A 15,875-nucleotide genomic window follows, 5' to 3' on the forward strand; every position below is an offset into this window, starting at 1 on the left:
CTTGTCTTTTTCTTCATATCCTTATTTCTGCTTTTAAATGTTTTTAATCTTCTTGGAATTTGTTATCATGTGTGGTGTGAGGTAGGACTTCTAATTTTTTTGTGTGTAAACTTATACTAATTATCTCTGCTGATATAAAATGTCACCTGTAAGGGCGCCTGGCTGGCTCAGTGGGTGGAGCGTGCGACTCTTGATCTCCTGAGTGTGTGAGCCCCACGTTGGGTGTGGGGATTACTTTAAAAACAAAAAAATGTCACCTGCAACAGAAACTAAATTCCTCTATTTGTGTATCTGTATTCCCATCAGTATATCCGATTTTGAATTCCATTTTCTTACCTTGAGTTTTTTTAATCCCATGGTAACACATTATTTATGTTTATAAGCATTCTAAATTATAGAGTATATTTTTAAAAATTTCTTCTCTCCCCCCCTTATCTAGACATTGTAGGTTTTTCTATTATTTTAGCCTTCCTGAAAATCAGCTCTTGCTTTATTTTTGTTTTCTATTTATTGGTTTTTCTTTTTCCTAACTGATTTCCTCAAATTTCCTGGGTGGGGGGGGGATTTGATTACTTTCTTCCTGAATTAAGTGCTCATTTAGTTAATTTGTATCTACTAATTCTTTTTTTGGTGGAAGACGTTAAAGTGTGAGGTTTCCATTTTGATCACATCTCATAGATTTGGTATGTAGTTTTTAATTTTTTTTAATAGATTTCAAAAATTTAGCACAAGAATTATATAGAAGAGAGAGTTTTTAATCTTTAATGGTTAGATTTTAAGAGGGCTTTTTTGTTGTGAAATTAGTTTAAAATGAGTAGAAATATAGATTGTGATTTAGTTGTTAATTTGAACCACATGCAAATACAGATGCAAATCAAACCATCTAGATGGTGATTCCTAACTTTTTTGGGATTTTGCCTAATTGTTTTATTTTATGATTCTGCCTTACTTCCTTTTCTTTGCCAAACATTGCAGGATTAATTTTATTTTGAGAATGTTGTGTTAGTCATTAAGACAAATAAATGGAGATGGTCTTCTAGGGTTCTGAAAAACTAGGGTAAAGTGGTAATTGTACTGCAGTTTTATTGATTAGAATTCAGAAGAGTGAAACTTTCTGAAATTTTTTTGTCCTGTCATATTATTCTGGTATCTGGGTTAACTTTTTAATTTTACAAATACCAAAAAATGTTCTTTTTAGTGTTAATTATGATAAATTTTTATGGAAAATAAATAATGATACTTATGTTAAAAAATAGTTGCATGTGGCTATCGCGTGTATATATTTCTCTTACATGATTGAAGCATCTCTCAAATTGAAAAATATTTAATAAAGGTCTTTTAGGTGTTAATCTATTTTTAAAAAACTCATTTATTTTTAATAGGACAGTTTTAGATCAACAGAAAACTTGAGAAAGTAGTACAGAGAGTTCCTAGATACCCTCTCCACGTAGTTCCCCTGTTACTAACAACTTTCATTAGTATGGCACATTTGTTAACAATTAATGAACCAACATTAATATGTTAACTAAGTTCTGTGGTTAATTCATCTGTTCTTAGTTTTTACGTAATGTCTTTTTCTGTTTCAAGTTTCCACCTGGGATAACCATGTTCCATTAACTTGTCTCCTTAGACTCCTCTTGACATTTAAAAAAAAATTTTTTTTCCCGGGGGGGAGGGAGAGAATCTTAAGCAGGCTCCACACCCAGCACAGACCATGATGCAGGGCTTGCTCTCATGGCCCTGAGATCATGACCTGAGCTGAAATCAAGAGTCAGACGTTTAACTGACTCAGCCACCCAGACACCCCTGATTTTAGCCGTCCTGACAGGTGTCAGGTGATATCTCATTGTAGTTTTGATTTGTATTTCCCTGATGATGAGTGATGTTGAGCATCTTTCCATGTGTCTGTTGGTCATCTGTATGTTTTCTTTGGAAAAATGTCTATTCGTGTCTTCTGCAGATTTTTTAAATTGGATTATTTGTTTTTGGGGTGTTGAGTTTTATTAGTTCTTTATATATTTTGGATACTAACTCTATCAGATATGTCATTTGCAAATATCTTCTCCCATTTGGTAGGTTGCCTTTTAGTTTTGTTGATTTTTTTCTTCACTGTGCAGAAGCTTTTTATTTTGATGAAGTCCCAAAAGTTTATTTTTCCAGAGACATCTAGGAAGAAGTTGCTGCAGCCGATGTCAAAGAGGTTACTGCCTGTGTCCTCCTCTAGGATTTTAATGGTTTCGTGTGTCATATTTAGGACTTTAATCCATCTTGAATTTATTTTTGTGTATGGCAGCATTATCTACAATAGCCAAATTATGGAAACAGCCCAAATGTCCATTGACTGATAAATGGATAAGGAAAATGTGGTGTGTGTATACACACACACACACACACACACACACACAGAGACACAGGAATATTACTCAGCCATAAAAAAGAATGAAATCTTGCTATTTGTAATGACGTGGATGGAGTTAGAGTATCACGCTAAGTGAAATAAGTCAGAAAGACAAATGCTGTATGATTTCACTCACGTTTGGAATTTAAGAAACAAAACAAATGAGCAAAGGGAAAAAGAGAGAGAGGCTAACCAAGAAATAGACTCTTAACTATAGAGAACAAACTGAGGGTGACCAGAGGGGAGGTGGGTGGGGGATGGGTGAAACAGGTATGGGGATTAAGGAGGGCACTTGTGATGAGCACTGAGCGTTGTATGGAAGTGTTGAATCACTATATTGTACACCTGAAACCAATATTACACTGTATGTTAACTAACTGGAATTTAAATAAAAACTTAAAAAAAACCCAACAGTGTGTTAAATAATAGCTAACATTTGTGAATGATTATATTTTCCAGGCTTTTAAAAAATGCTATTTACATACAACTAATTTACTCCTTGAAACAATCTCATGAGGGAAAACAATATTATATTCTTTTTTTGGGAGCGAACTGAAGCCTAGAAGGTTAAGTAAATTACATAACACTTGTTGCTGTTTATCACTCTGATAACTGACAAATGATATAAGGCTTATTTTAAAACAGTCTTTTATGTTTAGGAGCCATTTATGTTTATTAAGTAGCAATTAGTGGAGCTGCCTCCACTTTCTCTACTGATTCCCCTCCCTGAAAATACATACAATGTACAGCCTCCTGGGATGGCCTTGATTCTTTGTCTGCTAACAATCATCGGGCCCAGGATAGAAGGAAAGTAGCATTTATGAGCCTTTATTGTAACATTTTAAATAGGTATTAGAATGTTTTTATGGATTTTCCCCCTTGCCTTTTAGATCAACCCAAAATGAGAGACTCCTTACGAATACTGCATCACCTCCTGAAGTGGTTCCTGTCGATGATTCGGTTTCTGAAGAAGCAACTGAGGATGCTACTGGAGTCAAAGGAGAGGGCTCCACCAAGGGTTTTGAACCTAGTAAAGAGTTACAGGCTAGACCTGGCAAATCTCAGGAGTATATACAGGGTGTTTCAGTTAGACCATCGGTTATTCAAAAACTGGAGAAGGGACAGCAACAGCCGCTGGGGTTCATTCAGAAAGTTGGGAGTGGCATGAAAGAATTTAATCCAGTTGGTATTGGTCAAGCTACACACACTAGACCAAACTTAATATGTCCATCAGTGATTTCTAGTGCCCCTGCTAGTTGTTTAGCTGGAAGTTCCTTTGATAGACCAGTTAAAACTATGACGACTAGGTTACCAGCTGCAGCCAGTTTGGATTCAGTCAGAAAATGTGACCCAAACAAAGTTGACAGATACCTTGACCAGCCAGACAGGGGCTCTAGAAATCCTGTGCTGTCATCCAATCTAGAAACTTCTCCAGTTTCATATCAGAAACCTAAAGAACCAAATAGGAAATCTTTAGGTACAAATTCAGATAAATTGATCATACAGGAAGATGTAAAATCTCAGCGTAGAACTTTGTCAGCTGGCGCTAAAGCCCGTGAATTTATGGGTACTGAAGGCTCTTTAAAATCTGAATCCCTTTCCAAATTAGCTGTCAGCCAAGCAATCAACCTGAATAAAACTGGCCTGCCTTCTAAGAAAGGAATCTTTGAAGATGCTGCTGCAAAGCACGGGGAGAAATTCTTTTCTGGTGTGGATCATACCCAAGAGGAAGAGCGTTTGGTTTTTAATAAGTCAGCCTTTTTGGAACAGAAGAGCTCAGTGATTTCTGAAGTGAAGTTTGCTCGTGGCTCCCGTCAGTCAGGGTCTGATCAACCCAAAGAGGCCGCCCAAGTCCTGTGGAAGGAGGAGCAAATTGACCAAGAAGATAAAAACTATGAATCGAGAGCTTCTGAAATGAGCTTTGACTGCAGTTCCCCTTTTCATTCACCAACTGGCGAGTCTAAGGTGACTGACAAAGAAATAAACCTTTCGAAGGAAGAATACGCTGATTTGCAGTGTAAGAATAATAAATCTTTTGTTTCTGAAATCAGTTCTGATCGTGATGGCTCTCTTCCGTTGGCTACCAACCGAACTCAAGTCATTGTTAAAGGTGTAAGTGTTCAGAAGGCAAAGCCTATTAGCCTGGTTGATGAAAGCTATGAATCTAGTGATTCTGAGATTAATTTTGAATGTGATGCCTTACTTCGATCAACTGATGACTACCCCCAACAACCTGCAAAAGAAGGAAGCCTTCCTAAAGAGGAACACGTTGACTTGGTTGATAAGAACTATGGCTCTAGTAGCTCTGAAGTTAGTACGGATTCTGCTTTTCCTCTTCAATCAGTGGGTGACCGACTCCCAGTGGCTGTCACCGAAGCAAAACTTCAGAAGGTTCACATTGGCTTGGTTGATAAGAACTATGGTTCAAGTTGTTCTGAAACCAGTATTGATAATGATGCTTCTCCTCAGTCAGTAGTTGAGCACCCCCACCTGGTTGTCAAAGAAAGAAACCTAAAAGATAGACAGGTCTACCTGAAAGATAAGAACCTTAAATCCAGTAGCGCTAAAGCACATCTTGATTATGCTGTCTCCCTTGAGACAGTGACTGATGAATCTCCCAGGGCTGTTGAGGAAATGAATCTTCTGGAAGAGAAGAATGAACCTGTGGATATGAACTACGATTCTCATGGTTCTGAAATGAGTTTTCACACTGATGCACGATTAGTGGCTGGCCAATCTGGAGTAATAGTTAAAAAAGGGAACCCTCGAGAAATAGCTGTTGACCTGGAGGAGAAGAGTGTTAAATCCAGCAATTCTGATCAAAGTTCTGATTCTCAAGCTTCTCTTTATCAGTCAGCTAGTGATCAACGTGAAATAAATCTGAAAGAGTTAAATGTTGACATGGAAGTTAAGAGCTATGGGTGCTCCAGTTCTGAGCTGACTTTTGAATCTGATCCCCCTGCTCTGTCAGGTACTGAGCAGTCTGAGATGGACATGGAAGAAATAAGAAAAAGGCACATTAACTTGGAAGGTGAGCACTCTGGGTCAAATAGTTCGGCAATAACTTTTGATTCTGATATTCTTCTTCGCTCAGGAGTTGACCAATCTCAAGTAGCTATTTATGTGGAGGAACCTAGTCATCTGGAAAATAAGACTAATCAACCTTGTGCTGCTGAAATAACTTTTGATTCTGATGTACCTGTTCATTCCGGGACTAATCAACCTGAACTGGCCGTTAAAGACATGATCATTCAGAAAGAAGAATATATACACTTAGGGAGGAAAAATGATGAACCCAGTGGTCCTGAAATAAGTTTGGATTTTTATGTCCCTCCTCATTCAATGGCTGAGCCTCCTGAAGTAGCTATGGAAAAGCTACATCTTCAAAAAGAAGAGCAGATATACTTAGAAAATAAGGACAATGAACCTAGTGGTTCCGAATTAAGTTTGAATTATGGTATTTTTCATTCAATGACTGGACATTCTAAAGATCCCATTAAAGAAATGAACCTTCAGGAAGAGCACATTCACTTAGGAAATAAAGGTAATGTGCCTAGTGTTTCTGAAATCAGTTTGAAGTCTGACTTTTCTTACCATTTAATGACCGATCATCCTAACATAGCTGTTAAAGAAATGAGCCATCAGAAAGAACACATACACTTCCAAGGTAAGGATAATGCATTAAGTGTTTATGAAACAAGTTTGGATTCTGGTGTCCATCTTCATCAGTCAGTGACTCCCAAGCCTGAAACAGCTGTCAAAGAAATATGGCTTCAAAAAGAAAGACATGCTAAATTCAAAAGTAAAAGTGCTAAATTTAGTGGTTCTGAAACAGATTCTAACATCCCTCATTATTTAGTGACTGAACCTCCAATAGCTGTCAAAGAAATCAATGTTCAGAAAGAAGAACACGTTCTAGAAAAAAAGAGTGATAAATATAGCAGTTCTGGAATAATGTTTGGTTCTGGTGTCCTTCCTCACTTAATGACTGAAACACCTCACATTGCTGTTTTGAAGGAGGACCATGTTGACCCAGAAGGTAAAAAAAGTACTGGATCTAGAGGTTTTGCAGTAAATTTGGATATTGGTGCCCCTTTTCATTCAGTCATTGGCCCACCTCAGCTAACCCATTTGAAGGAACAAAGTGTTCCTCTGGAAGATAAAAACCGTGAATCTAGTCACTGTAAAATACGATATGATTCTGGTGACCCTCTTCAGCTATTGACTGGAAAATTTCAGGAAGTGGTTAAGAAAACAAACCTGAGGAAGGAAGGGAAAGTTGTAATGAAAAATAAAATGGTTCAAACTAAAGGTTCTAAATTAATACGTGCTTCCCTTCCGTCTGTGGCTGATAAACCCGAAGGGGCTGTTAAACGAGTAAACCTTGAGAATGAAGGTCATGTGACCGTGGAAGATAAGAACAGCCAATGTAGTGGTTCTGAAATGAGTTTGGATTCTGATTTCTTGGTTGAGTCAATAATTGATCAACCTCAAATAACTATTTTGGATCAGGACCATATTGAGCTAGAAGATAAGCACAGTCAGTCCGGTGGTTCTGAAATGAGTTTTGATTCTGAGGATCCTCTTCAGTCAGTGGCTGAGCAGGTTAGAGAAACTGTGAAAGAAATAAGCCTTTGGAAGGACGAAGTTGATGTGGAAGATAAGAGGGATGAACCCAAGGGTTTTGAAATGATGTATGATTCTAACGTCCTTTTTCAGTCAGTGGCTGCCCAAACTGAAGAAGTCGTTAAGGGGATGGACCTTTGGAAGGAGCAGGTTGACTTGCAAGGGAAGATTGGGGAACCTAGTGATCCTAAAATAAATTTTGATTCTAACGAACCTCTTCAGTCTGTGGCCAATGAAATTCAAGATGCTATTGCAGAAATTAATCTTCTGAGGGAAGGACATGTTTGTCTGGGTGATAAGGGATATGAACCCAGTGATTCTGAAATAATTTATGTTTCAAATGTCCCTCTTCAATCAATGGTTGAGCAACCACACCTTTTGGAAGGGGAGCATGCCAGTTTGGAAGATAAGAGCAATATCGCTTGTGGTCCCGAAATAACTTTTATCACTGATGATCATCTTCAGTCAGTGGCTGACCAGCTTCAAAAATCTGTGAAAGAAGTCAGCCTTTGGAAGGAAGACCATATTTACCTGGAAGACAAGAGCTATAAACTAGGCGACTTCGAAGTAAGTTATGATTCTGATGTTCCTGTTCACTTCGTGACTGATCAGTCTCCTCTAGCTGTCAAAGAAATAAACTTGCAAAAGAGGGGTCATCATGACCTAGAAGATAAGAGCTGTAGGCCTAGTGTTTCTGAAATAAAATGTGATTCTGGTATTCATTTTCAGTTAGAAGTTGACCAATCTGAAGTGGTGTGCAAAGAAATCGATCTTCCAAAGGAAGGGCATCTTGGCATGGAAGTAAAGACCAGTGAACCAAGTGACTCTGAATTAATGTGTGATTCTGATGTCCCTCTTGAAATAGTGGTTAATGAACTTCAAGTGTCAGTTAAAGAAGCAAATCTTCGAAAGATGCTATTTGTGGACCTAGTGACCAGTGATAGTGATTGCGAAGTGATTGCTGAGTCTGATATGCCATTTCAGCCAGTGATTGACTCACCTCACATGACTGTCAAAGAAATCAATTGTATAAATACGGAAGGTTTTGATCTAGAAGGTGAGTGCTGTGACTCTTGTGGTTCTGAAATAGGATATGTTTGTGAAGCGTCTCCTCAGTCACTGGCAAACCAATCCAAAGAGACTTTCAAAGTAGTAAACCAGAAGAAAGACTATATTATTCTGCAGGAGTCAAGCTGTGAGTCTTACGGTTCTGAAATAAATTTTCAAATTGATCCCCCAGATCGGTCTGTTACTTACTCATCACAAGGGTCTGATAAAGAAATGGTGAAGTATATCGACTCGGAAGAGAAGAGTTGTGGATCTGATAGTCCTAAAACAAATTTTAAATGGGAAGACGATTCTCAGCCAATGGCTGACCAGCTTCAGAAAGAAGACAAAGCAATCACCATTTGTCAAAGGAAGGGTCTAGAAAATACTGGCCGAAAAGATAAGCACGGTGAATGTTGTGTTTCTGCGGTGCGTTGTAATGCCTCTTCTGGGTCGGCAGCCCATCAAAGGGCTAGTAAAGGAAAACTGTTGAAGTTAAAACATGCGGATCCAGAGAGTATGAGCTGTGAACCCTGTGGTTCCGGAATGAGTTTTCAGTGTGCTCCCTCTCTTCAGTCTGACACTGACCAGCCTCAAGAAACTGTTAATAAAACAGGACTATATAAGAAGATGTCTCTGGACCTAGAAGAAATAAACCGTGATCCCCTTTCAAGCTCTATTTTCGTGGTTGATCCTGTCAGGAACCTGGAAAAGGCAAAGGAGGTCATTGAAGACAATCCTGATGAACCCGTTCTTGAAGCCTTGCCTCATGTCCCTCCTTCGTTTGTAGGGAAAACATGGTCTCAAATAATGAGAGAAGATGACATGAAAATTAATGCTCTTGTGAAGGAATTTAAGGAAGGTCGTTTCCATTGTTACTTTGATGATGACTGTGAGACCAGGAAAATAAAAAAAAAAAATTTGAATGAAGGAAAAAAGATTACCTGGACTGACGCGAGTCAGGACACTGCAACAATTCAAGTTCTTTCAGATTGTGATGATAATGCAGGTGGCATTTCAGATACTGATGACTTTTCAGTGGCCTTAGATAAAACTAGCCATCATTCTACAGTAAAGAGGCCTTATTATGAGCAATCATGGCGAGTGGCTTCTCGATGTCAGGCAGTAAAAGTCAGCCATGGAACTCAAACCAATTTCACACATCAGTCAGATGCACAAGACAGTGGACAGGAGGATGACTCGCCAACAGGGAAGCGATCGCTTCTACAGGACAAAAAAACAAAAAAGAAAGTGAAAATCGGAACACTTGAATTTCCTGAAACATGTACTAAAGTTTTGAAGCCTTTGCAACCCAATGCCTTAGTCTATGTTATTTCTTCAAATATGAAATTTCAGGACAGTGAAACCGCCAACTTCTCTAAAAAGTACCGCACCCCCAGAAGTCGAGATGTTAGCATACAGTACAAATATAAACGGAGCTCCTTTAATTACTATGACCCATTGAGTAAGAAAATTGTAATTAATCCTCCTCTGAGCATAGATGTATCGGACCCTGACAGAACTAACTGGCTTCAAGCTAATCTTAGCGACCTAAGCTCCAGTTCAGGCGATGAAGATGCTGAAGGCTGTGACCCAACAGCTGTTTTGACCATAAGAGATGAATTACTGGCTTATCCGGGGGCTCCTGTGTCTCCCGAGCGAGCGCCCCAACCAGGGACCTCGAGCGCTAGTGCGGCTCCAAAGGAAAGTAATTATCAGTTCACGCTTGTCAACCGCGAGGCTGCCGGGACCTCTTCAAAAGCAGTTACACGTACGTTCTTAGAAGGTAAAAAGAAAATTCAGAGGAGGATGACAGCGAATGAGAATAAGCCAGATTTCCCCCAGAAAGTTTACAAACCCATTAGTCTCCACCCACAACCCAGAATCGCTTCAGAAAAACGGCCGATTTGGATTCAGACCAAACTGAACGATATCATTCGGAAGTATCTTTCAAAATACTCTGCTTTTTTGCGTCGCAAATACCAGTCCAGGAGCGCCTTTAGTAGACTGCATCTCCAGAAGAAAAAAGGCGACGTCCCGAAGGTAAAAGTGGCGAAGAGCCCCGCCCAAATGGTTTTGAGGTCGTCGGTGCCGCGGGTTCCCTCGGAGCCTCCGGTTTCCTCGGGGCCGCCGGTTCCCTCGGTTCCTCCGGGGCCGTCGGTGGCGGCTGCTGGGGAGCGGTTAATCGCTGCCCCCAGCTCTGCTCCCAAGCAGCCTGGGCAGGGTTCTTGCCCCCCTGCAGGAAGAAAGAGGAATGGTAGTAGGAAACGCCCTAGGAAGAAGAGAAGAAAGCTTTCGCGACCTGTGAAAATATATGCTTTGAGAAGCTTGTATTCTCAGGTACCGTACTCTGATAGGATGAGGACTCGGCTATCAAACAAACAGCGGGCCAATGAGACCGCCTAGAAGTGTTAAGGCGAGCTGAGGAATCAGTACTTCACTTGAAATATATCTGTGCACATAGCTTTCCCAGATTTGGTGAAAAAAAAATTAACCTTCAACTATTTTGCTACAGACATTATTTTTCAGAACTTTTATAATTCATTTAAAATTAGTGTTTAAGGTCCTTTTTTTTTTAAAAGAGATTCAAACACATCATTTGCCGTAGAAGAGCTTCCTCTTAATTTATATCCATAATTTAGCACAGTATATATACATTTTTTCCTCCCTCAAATCATGTTCCTCTTATTTATTTTTATGATTGTATCTCATGTCAGCAGATTATAATATTGCAAAAATGAATGTGGCAAACTTTAAATGCTATCTTATTTTTACTTTTTAAAAACCGAAACAAAGGAATATGTACTTCTGTGCGTTTCAGAGTGGCATTGTCAGTATCGTATTCTAACGATAATTAAAAAAAAACTAGATTAAGTCATCTCAACTTTTGAGAGAGGTTGATTTAAATAATCCCAAACAAAATATAATTTACCCTTCTTTTAAGAGCATCCAAGAAAATAAGATTCCATAATCTTTAATCCAGTTTTTAAAAACTGCCTAGTGATTTTGTATACATAAACACAAACTCTTTCTGCTTCGTTTAAATTGGATTTGCAAGTCTCTAATTTTCCTTATTTGGACACATGCACATATGCGATCTCTGTAGGTTTTTCTTTAGCATTGTTAGATCTTAAGGGGAAAATGATCTTGCCAGTGTAATTATGTTTTCTACCACCTTTATTCCCCTCCACCTGAAGTGTTGGTGGTTTAATATGAAAATCTGGGTTATCTTTATGGCCTTACCTCTTGAAAATGTTTCAGCCACTATCATATCATTTTCTGTAATTATTGAACTGAAATTGAACTGAAATTATTGGTTTGGTAATTTGGGCAGACCATTAGTCGTCATTAACAAATTAGTTGTAATCTTAATATTTCGAAAGATCTAATAAAACTGATAACCTAAGTGGAGGCCAGTTTTGCAAAGGAAAAACTACATATTTGTACATTAGTTTGGCTTTCCTTAAACTTGCTAACTGATTTTAATAGTTCAAACAAAATACGTTAAGATAAGCAGTTGGGTCTGAGATACTCAGAATATGTTTCGATCCTTTATTTAGCAACACTGGTTGAGCTGGTACGGACGCATCCAATTACCCTGTTAAGACAAGGATCCAGGATCCTTTTCTATCGTTAATGTTAAAGGAAACATGAATTTCAACTATCTTGTAAAAACCATATTTTATTGAAACTAGATCAGTGTACCATGATTTCAGAGATAAAAATGTGTTACTTTAGAATTAATGAAATATAGTGTAACAGTTGGTGTCTAAATGTAGTCTTATTTCAGGGGCCATTTTTAACCTGTGGGTATGTTATGATGGTGTTCTGTTGTAATTTCTTTACTTCTAAATTTAAAACAGTAATTCTGTTGAAAAACAAATGGACACATGTTTATATTTTTAGTTGCAAAGCAACTTCAACCTTGCCTCATACACAAGCGTATTTTAATTCCCTTTCTTAAAATGATACTATGGGCCACTAGTTTAAAATAATCCTCCAATTTTAATTTAGAAAGAAAACTGTCCTACTGATTAGGAAGTAAACAAGCAGCTAATATATAAAAATATTCTATTTGTGGATATTGGTGTCTTTTTTTTCCTATAAAGTAGACACGGTAATTTCCTGAAGTACTGTTAGTAGGCATTCTGGATGCTTTAGGTTTAAGTTTAAAAGCAGGAGATCGTATGGAAATAATATACTCAATGATTATGATATGTCATATCTGTTGTGATTGCATCACACAGGGAGGACAGTTCTTACAAGCCAAATGACCAAAAGCAGTTAAAAAATTTTACTACTTTTTTCACATTGGAGACTCTTCTAAATACCATTTTTTTGAGAGAAAAAAGATTTATATTTAAAATTTATATTACTAAAAATATCAAAGTATAATACAGTCCTGATTTTTTTTAACATTTTGGAAATGTTTATAAGTTCCTGTAGTCATTATTTTAGACAAGCTTGAAAACTTGAAATTGTAAAAATTATAATTTAAATTAAATTAGAAATGAATTACTTTCAGAATTTGGTAGGATAACAAGATGGGCCCCTTTGTCAAAATATATTTTGGCTTCATTTGCAGATTAGATGAAACAGTTGGATGTTTTTTGTGTATTCAAGAGTGCATTAAATTATTTTAATAGTGAAAAATCAAGTTATAACCACAATGAATATTTTATTAATCTTGTCCTTGTTCAGTATCTTGCATAAATTTTTATTATAATTGTCCCAAGTTATACAGTATGTGGACAATATTGTGTGAAGTGTGTTTTGCATTTGTGCATTTAAATTATTTGTGTAATTAGGGCTCTGAGTGACACTTTTTGGTAAAGAGAAACTATATTTAAATATTCAAGCAAGTATATATTTCCATGTAAAGCTAATGTGAAGACTAATGTATTTTTTATAATGCAGTTTAAAGAGTAAATTTGTTTTCAAAGTTGCCAAGATAAAATTTATCAAATATTGAAATTTGTCTCTACTTTCTCCTCATGTTAAGAAGTTTTTTCTGGGAATACTTAAGGAATCAGAATAATGAAAATGAGTTCATTTTATAAATGGTCTTAGAGATAATAAATAAGAGAATATAAATGTTGATGCTGGTGAGGAAATAGTTTAACCAAAGATATACAGGTATGTTCATGGAGTACTTATTTCAAAGGATTAAAATTAAACAACTATTTATTTCTCTGGTGGAGTAGCGGGTTAGCAACTTTACACTTTGTATACCTGTATCGAAAGAGTCAATGAACAGGACTGAGTTCAGGAGGCAGAAGCTAGATCATTATTTGATATCTGCTGGGAAGAGAGAACTTCAGTGCCTCCAGTATCATAGCGTATGTTATAAAGGACAAGAAAACATGGAAAAGTATACATATGTCACTGAGGTCGGGGCCTTGGGCCTCAATAGTATTGATTTCTGGGCGTTTTTGGTCCAGGATTCTATTGCTAAGATGTAACAACAGCCTACTCTCTGTGATAAAAAATTACTAAAGTAAAAATATGTGATGGATGTCCATATTCACTAAAGGACTTTTACATATAGAAATAAAATGTGGTACATATTGAAAAATCATGTAATTAGGGAATTAACACATCAAAATGTCAACTTGAGAAGATGAGAGGCTGAGGAAGAGTCTCAACATTTCCTTTTTTTTTTTTTTAAAGATTTTGTTTATTTATTCGACAGAGATAGAGACAGCCAGCGAGAGAGGGAACAAGCAGGGGGAGTGGGAGAGGAAGAAGCAGGCTCATAGCAGAGGAGCCTGACGTGGGGGCTCGATCCCATAACGCCGGGATCACGCCCTGAGCCGAAAGCAGACGCTTAACCGCTGTGCCACCCAGGCGCCCCTCAACATTTCCTTAAACTTTATTTAGACCCAAAATACTAGGGAAATGATTAGTAAGTTTCCTTTGTTCTTCTTTTACTTTATATGTATATTTAAAAAGTCCTCCCAAAATATTTTAAACTATTTACCTTGATTAAGAAATAGGTCTAGGATGAACTATGATTTGTTGCTGAATCTTTAAATAAGTATGAACTTATACTTTATTTACGTTTATAATTTATTATATGCATGTTGTTTTTTTACATGCATTTTATTTTCTAAGTTTTTAAGCTGGACGTGCGTGTGTGTGTGTGTGTGTGTGTGCGTGTGCGCGTGCGTGTACATCTTGAGCCCTTACTAAGTGCCGGGCATTGTTCTGAGCTTTTAACCTGTATTATCTCATTTGATCTTCAAAGAGCCCTATGAGTTAGGTACTGTGATTGTCACTAAATAGCTCTATGCCTCAATTTTGGGATTACAAATGAGTTGTTATTTACTGTAATCAAGTGGGGATTACAGTCAATCCCCAGTGCCAGGACACCACTAACCTACTGTCTGTATAGTTTAGCCTTTTCTGGACATTTCATGTAAATGGCATCATACAATACGTGGTGTTTGTGTCTGGCTTTCTTCATTTACTATAGTGTGTTTGAGGGTCATTCATGTTGTGGCATGTATCAGTATTTTGTTCTTTTTTTATTGCTGAATAGTATTTATAATTAGTTTTTAATGAAGCTGGTAACAGAATGCTGGTCTCCTGATAAATATGATAAAAAGCTGTTAGGCTTGAGGCTAGCTGTTCCTTTATGACTCTCATACCTGTTACCCTTGATTATTACCCCCATTCCAAGACCAACTGGATATCTGCCTTTTTAAGTGCCCTTATCCCATACTTGAATGCTTTATACTTCCTCTGTCTTTGACTCTCACTCCCTTTACTGCCCATCCTGGCATTCCTTTCACTGTGCTCTGTGAATTCTCATTTTCACTGTCAACACATTATCCTGTGTTTTCTCAGTCTTTTCACAGTGGATTGCTTGAATGTAACCGAACTGAGAATCACATCCAAGTTAGCCATTCTAATCTCCACGGGCTGGAGAGCCAGGCAGTGTTGGTGATGGTACTGGTCGTGGTGAACATTCTTCTTTACAGTTACACTTCTCCAACGCCCCAGTACACACCATCAAAATCAAGAAATGAGCATTGATATGGTATAACTACTCCACAGACCTCATTTGGATTTTACAGATTGTGCTGAAATTTCCTCTATAGGTCCAGGATTTGATCCAGGACCACACAGTGTCATGACTGTTCAGTTTCCTTCTGTATGGAGCAGTTCCTCAGCCTTTCTTTGTATTTAATAACTTGACATTTTGAAGTGTACAAACCAGTTTCTTTGTGGAATGTCCCTCAGTTTGAGTTTGTCTGGTGTTTCTTTATAGTTAATGCTTTGCGGGGATGGGGGGCAGAAATTCTGTGAACTTTTCAATGTATCATAACCGCAGCCATGTGATGTCAGTTTGAATAAAAGTGGTGATTGAAAATATCCAGTCTTCGTCTCTATCTTAGAGGAAAAACTTTTAATAATCTGAAATGGGGGCTCTCATAGTGGGTAAGTTGAGTTATCAATGGTTACATTTTATACAACTGAATTTTGAGACCCTTAGGATGGAAAATTTTGTATATTTATTGTCCAACTCATAGATAAGACAGTGGCTTATGTGTCCACTTAACAAATGTTACTCTCCATAACCCCAGTGCCTCTGGTCCTATGCTGAGTCCTCTGGTGGGTGCCGAGGATCCAAGCATCAATCACACAAGCCTCTAGTTGCTCACTTTCATTCGCTGGTGTGAGTGAAAGAGAATTTCAGTAGTGGTAAGTTAGTGAACATGCAACAATTCTTACACTTTCAAAAGATCGTTAATAAACCTACATAGATAACACAGGATACCGCTCTTTGGCATGGAAAAAT

The 15,875-nt window shown here is 37.7% G+C and overlaps 1 protein-coding gene across 4 annotated transcripts in view; it reads left to right on the forward strand.

Annotated features, from left to right (window-relative positions):
• Positions 1 to 15,440, forward strand: part of ZDBF2 (zinc finger DBF-type containing 2) — a 30,647-nt gene extending 15,207 nt beyond the window's left edge. For all 4 annotated transcript variants that reach the window (XM_034655051.1, XM_034655052.1, XM_034655053.1 and 1 more), the window contains one exon: positions 3,289 to 15,440. In XM_034655051.1, the coding sequence (XP_034510942.1) occupies positions 3,289 to 10,477 (7,189 nt within the window). In that variant the 3' untranslated portion in view covers positions 10,478 to 15,440. The remainder of the gene's footprint in view (positions 1 to 3,288) is intronic.
• Positions 15,441 to 15,875: the final 435 nt, after the last annotated feature.

This window comes from Ailuropoda melanoleuca, chromosome 2, assembly GCF_002007445.2.
Source record: "Ailuropoda melanoleuca isolate Jingjing chromosome 2, ASM200744v2, whole genome shotgun sequence".
Classification (NCBI taxonomy): domain Eukaryota; kingdom Metazoa; phylum Chordata; class Mammalia; order Carnivora; family Ursidae; genus Ailuropoda; species Ailuropoda melanoleuca.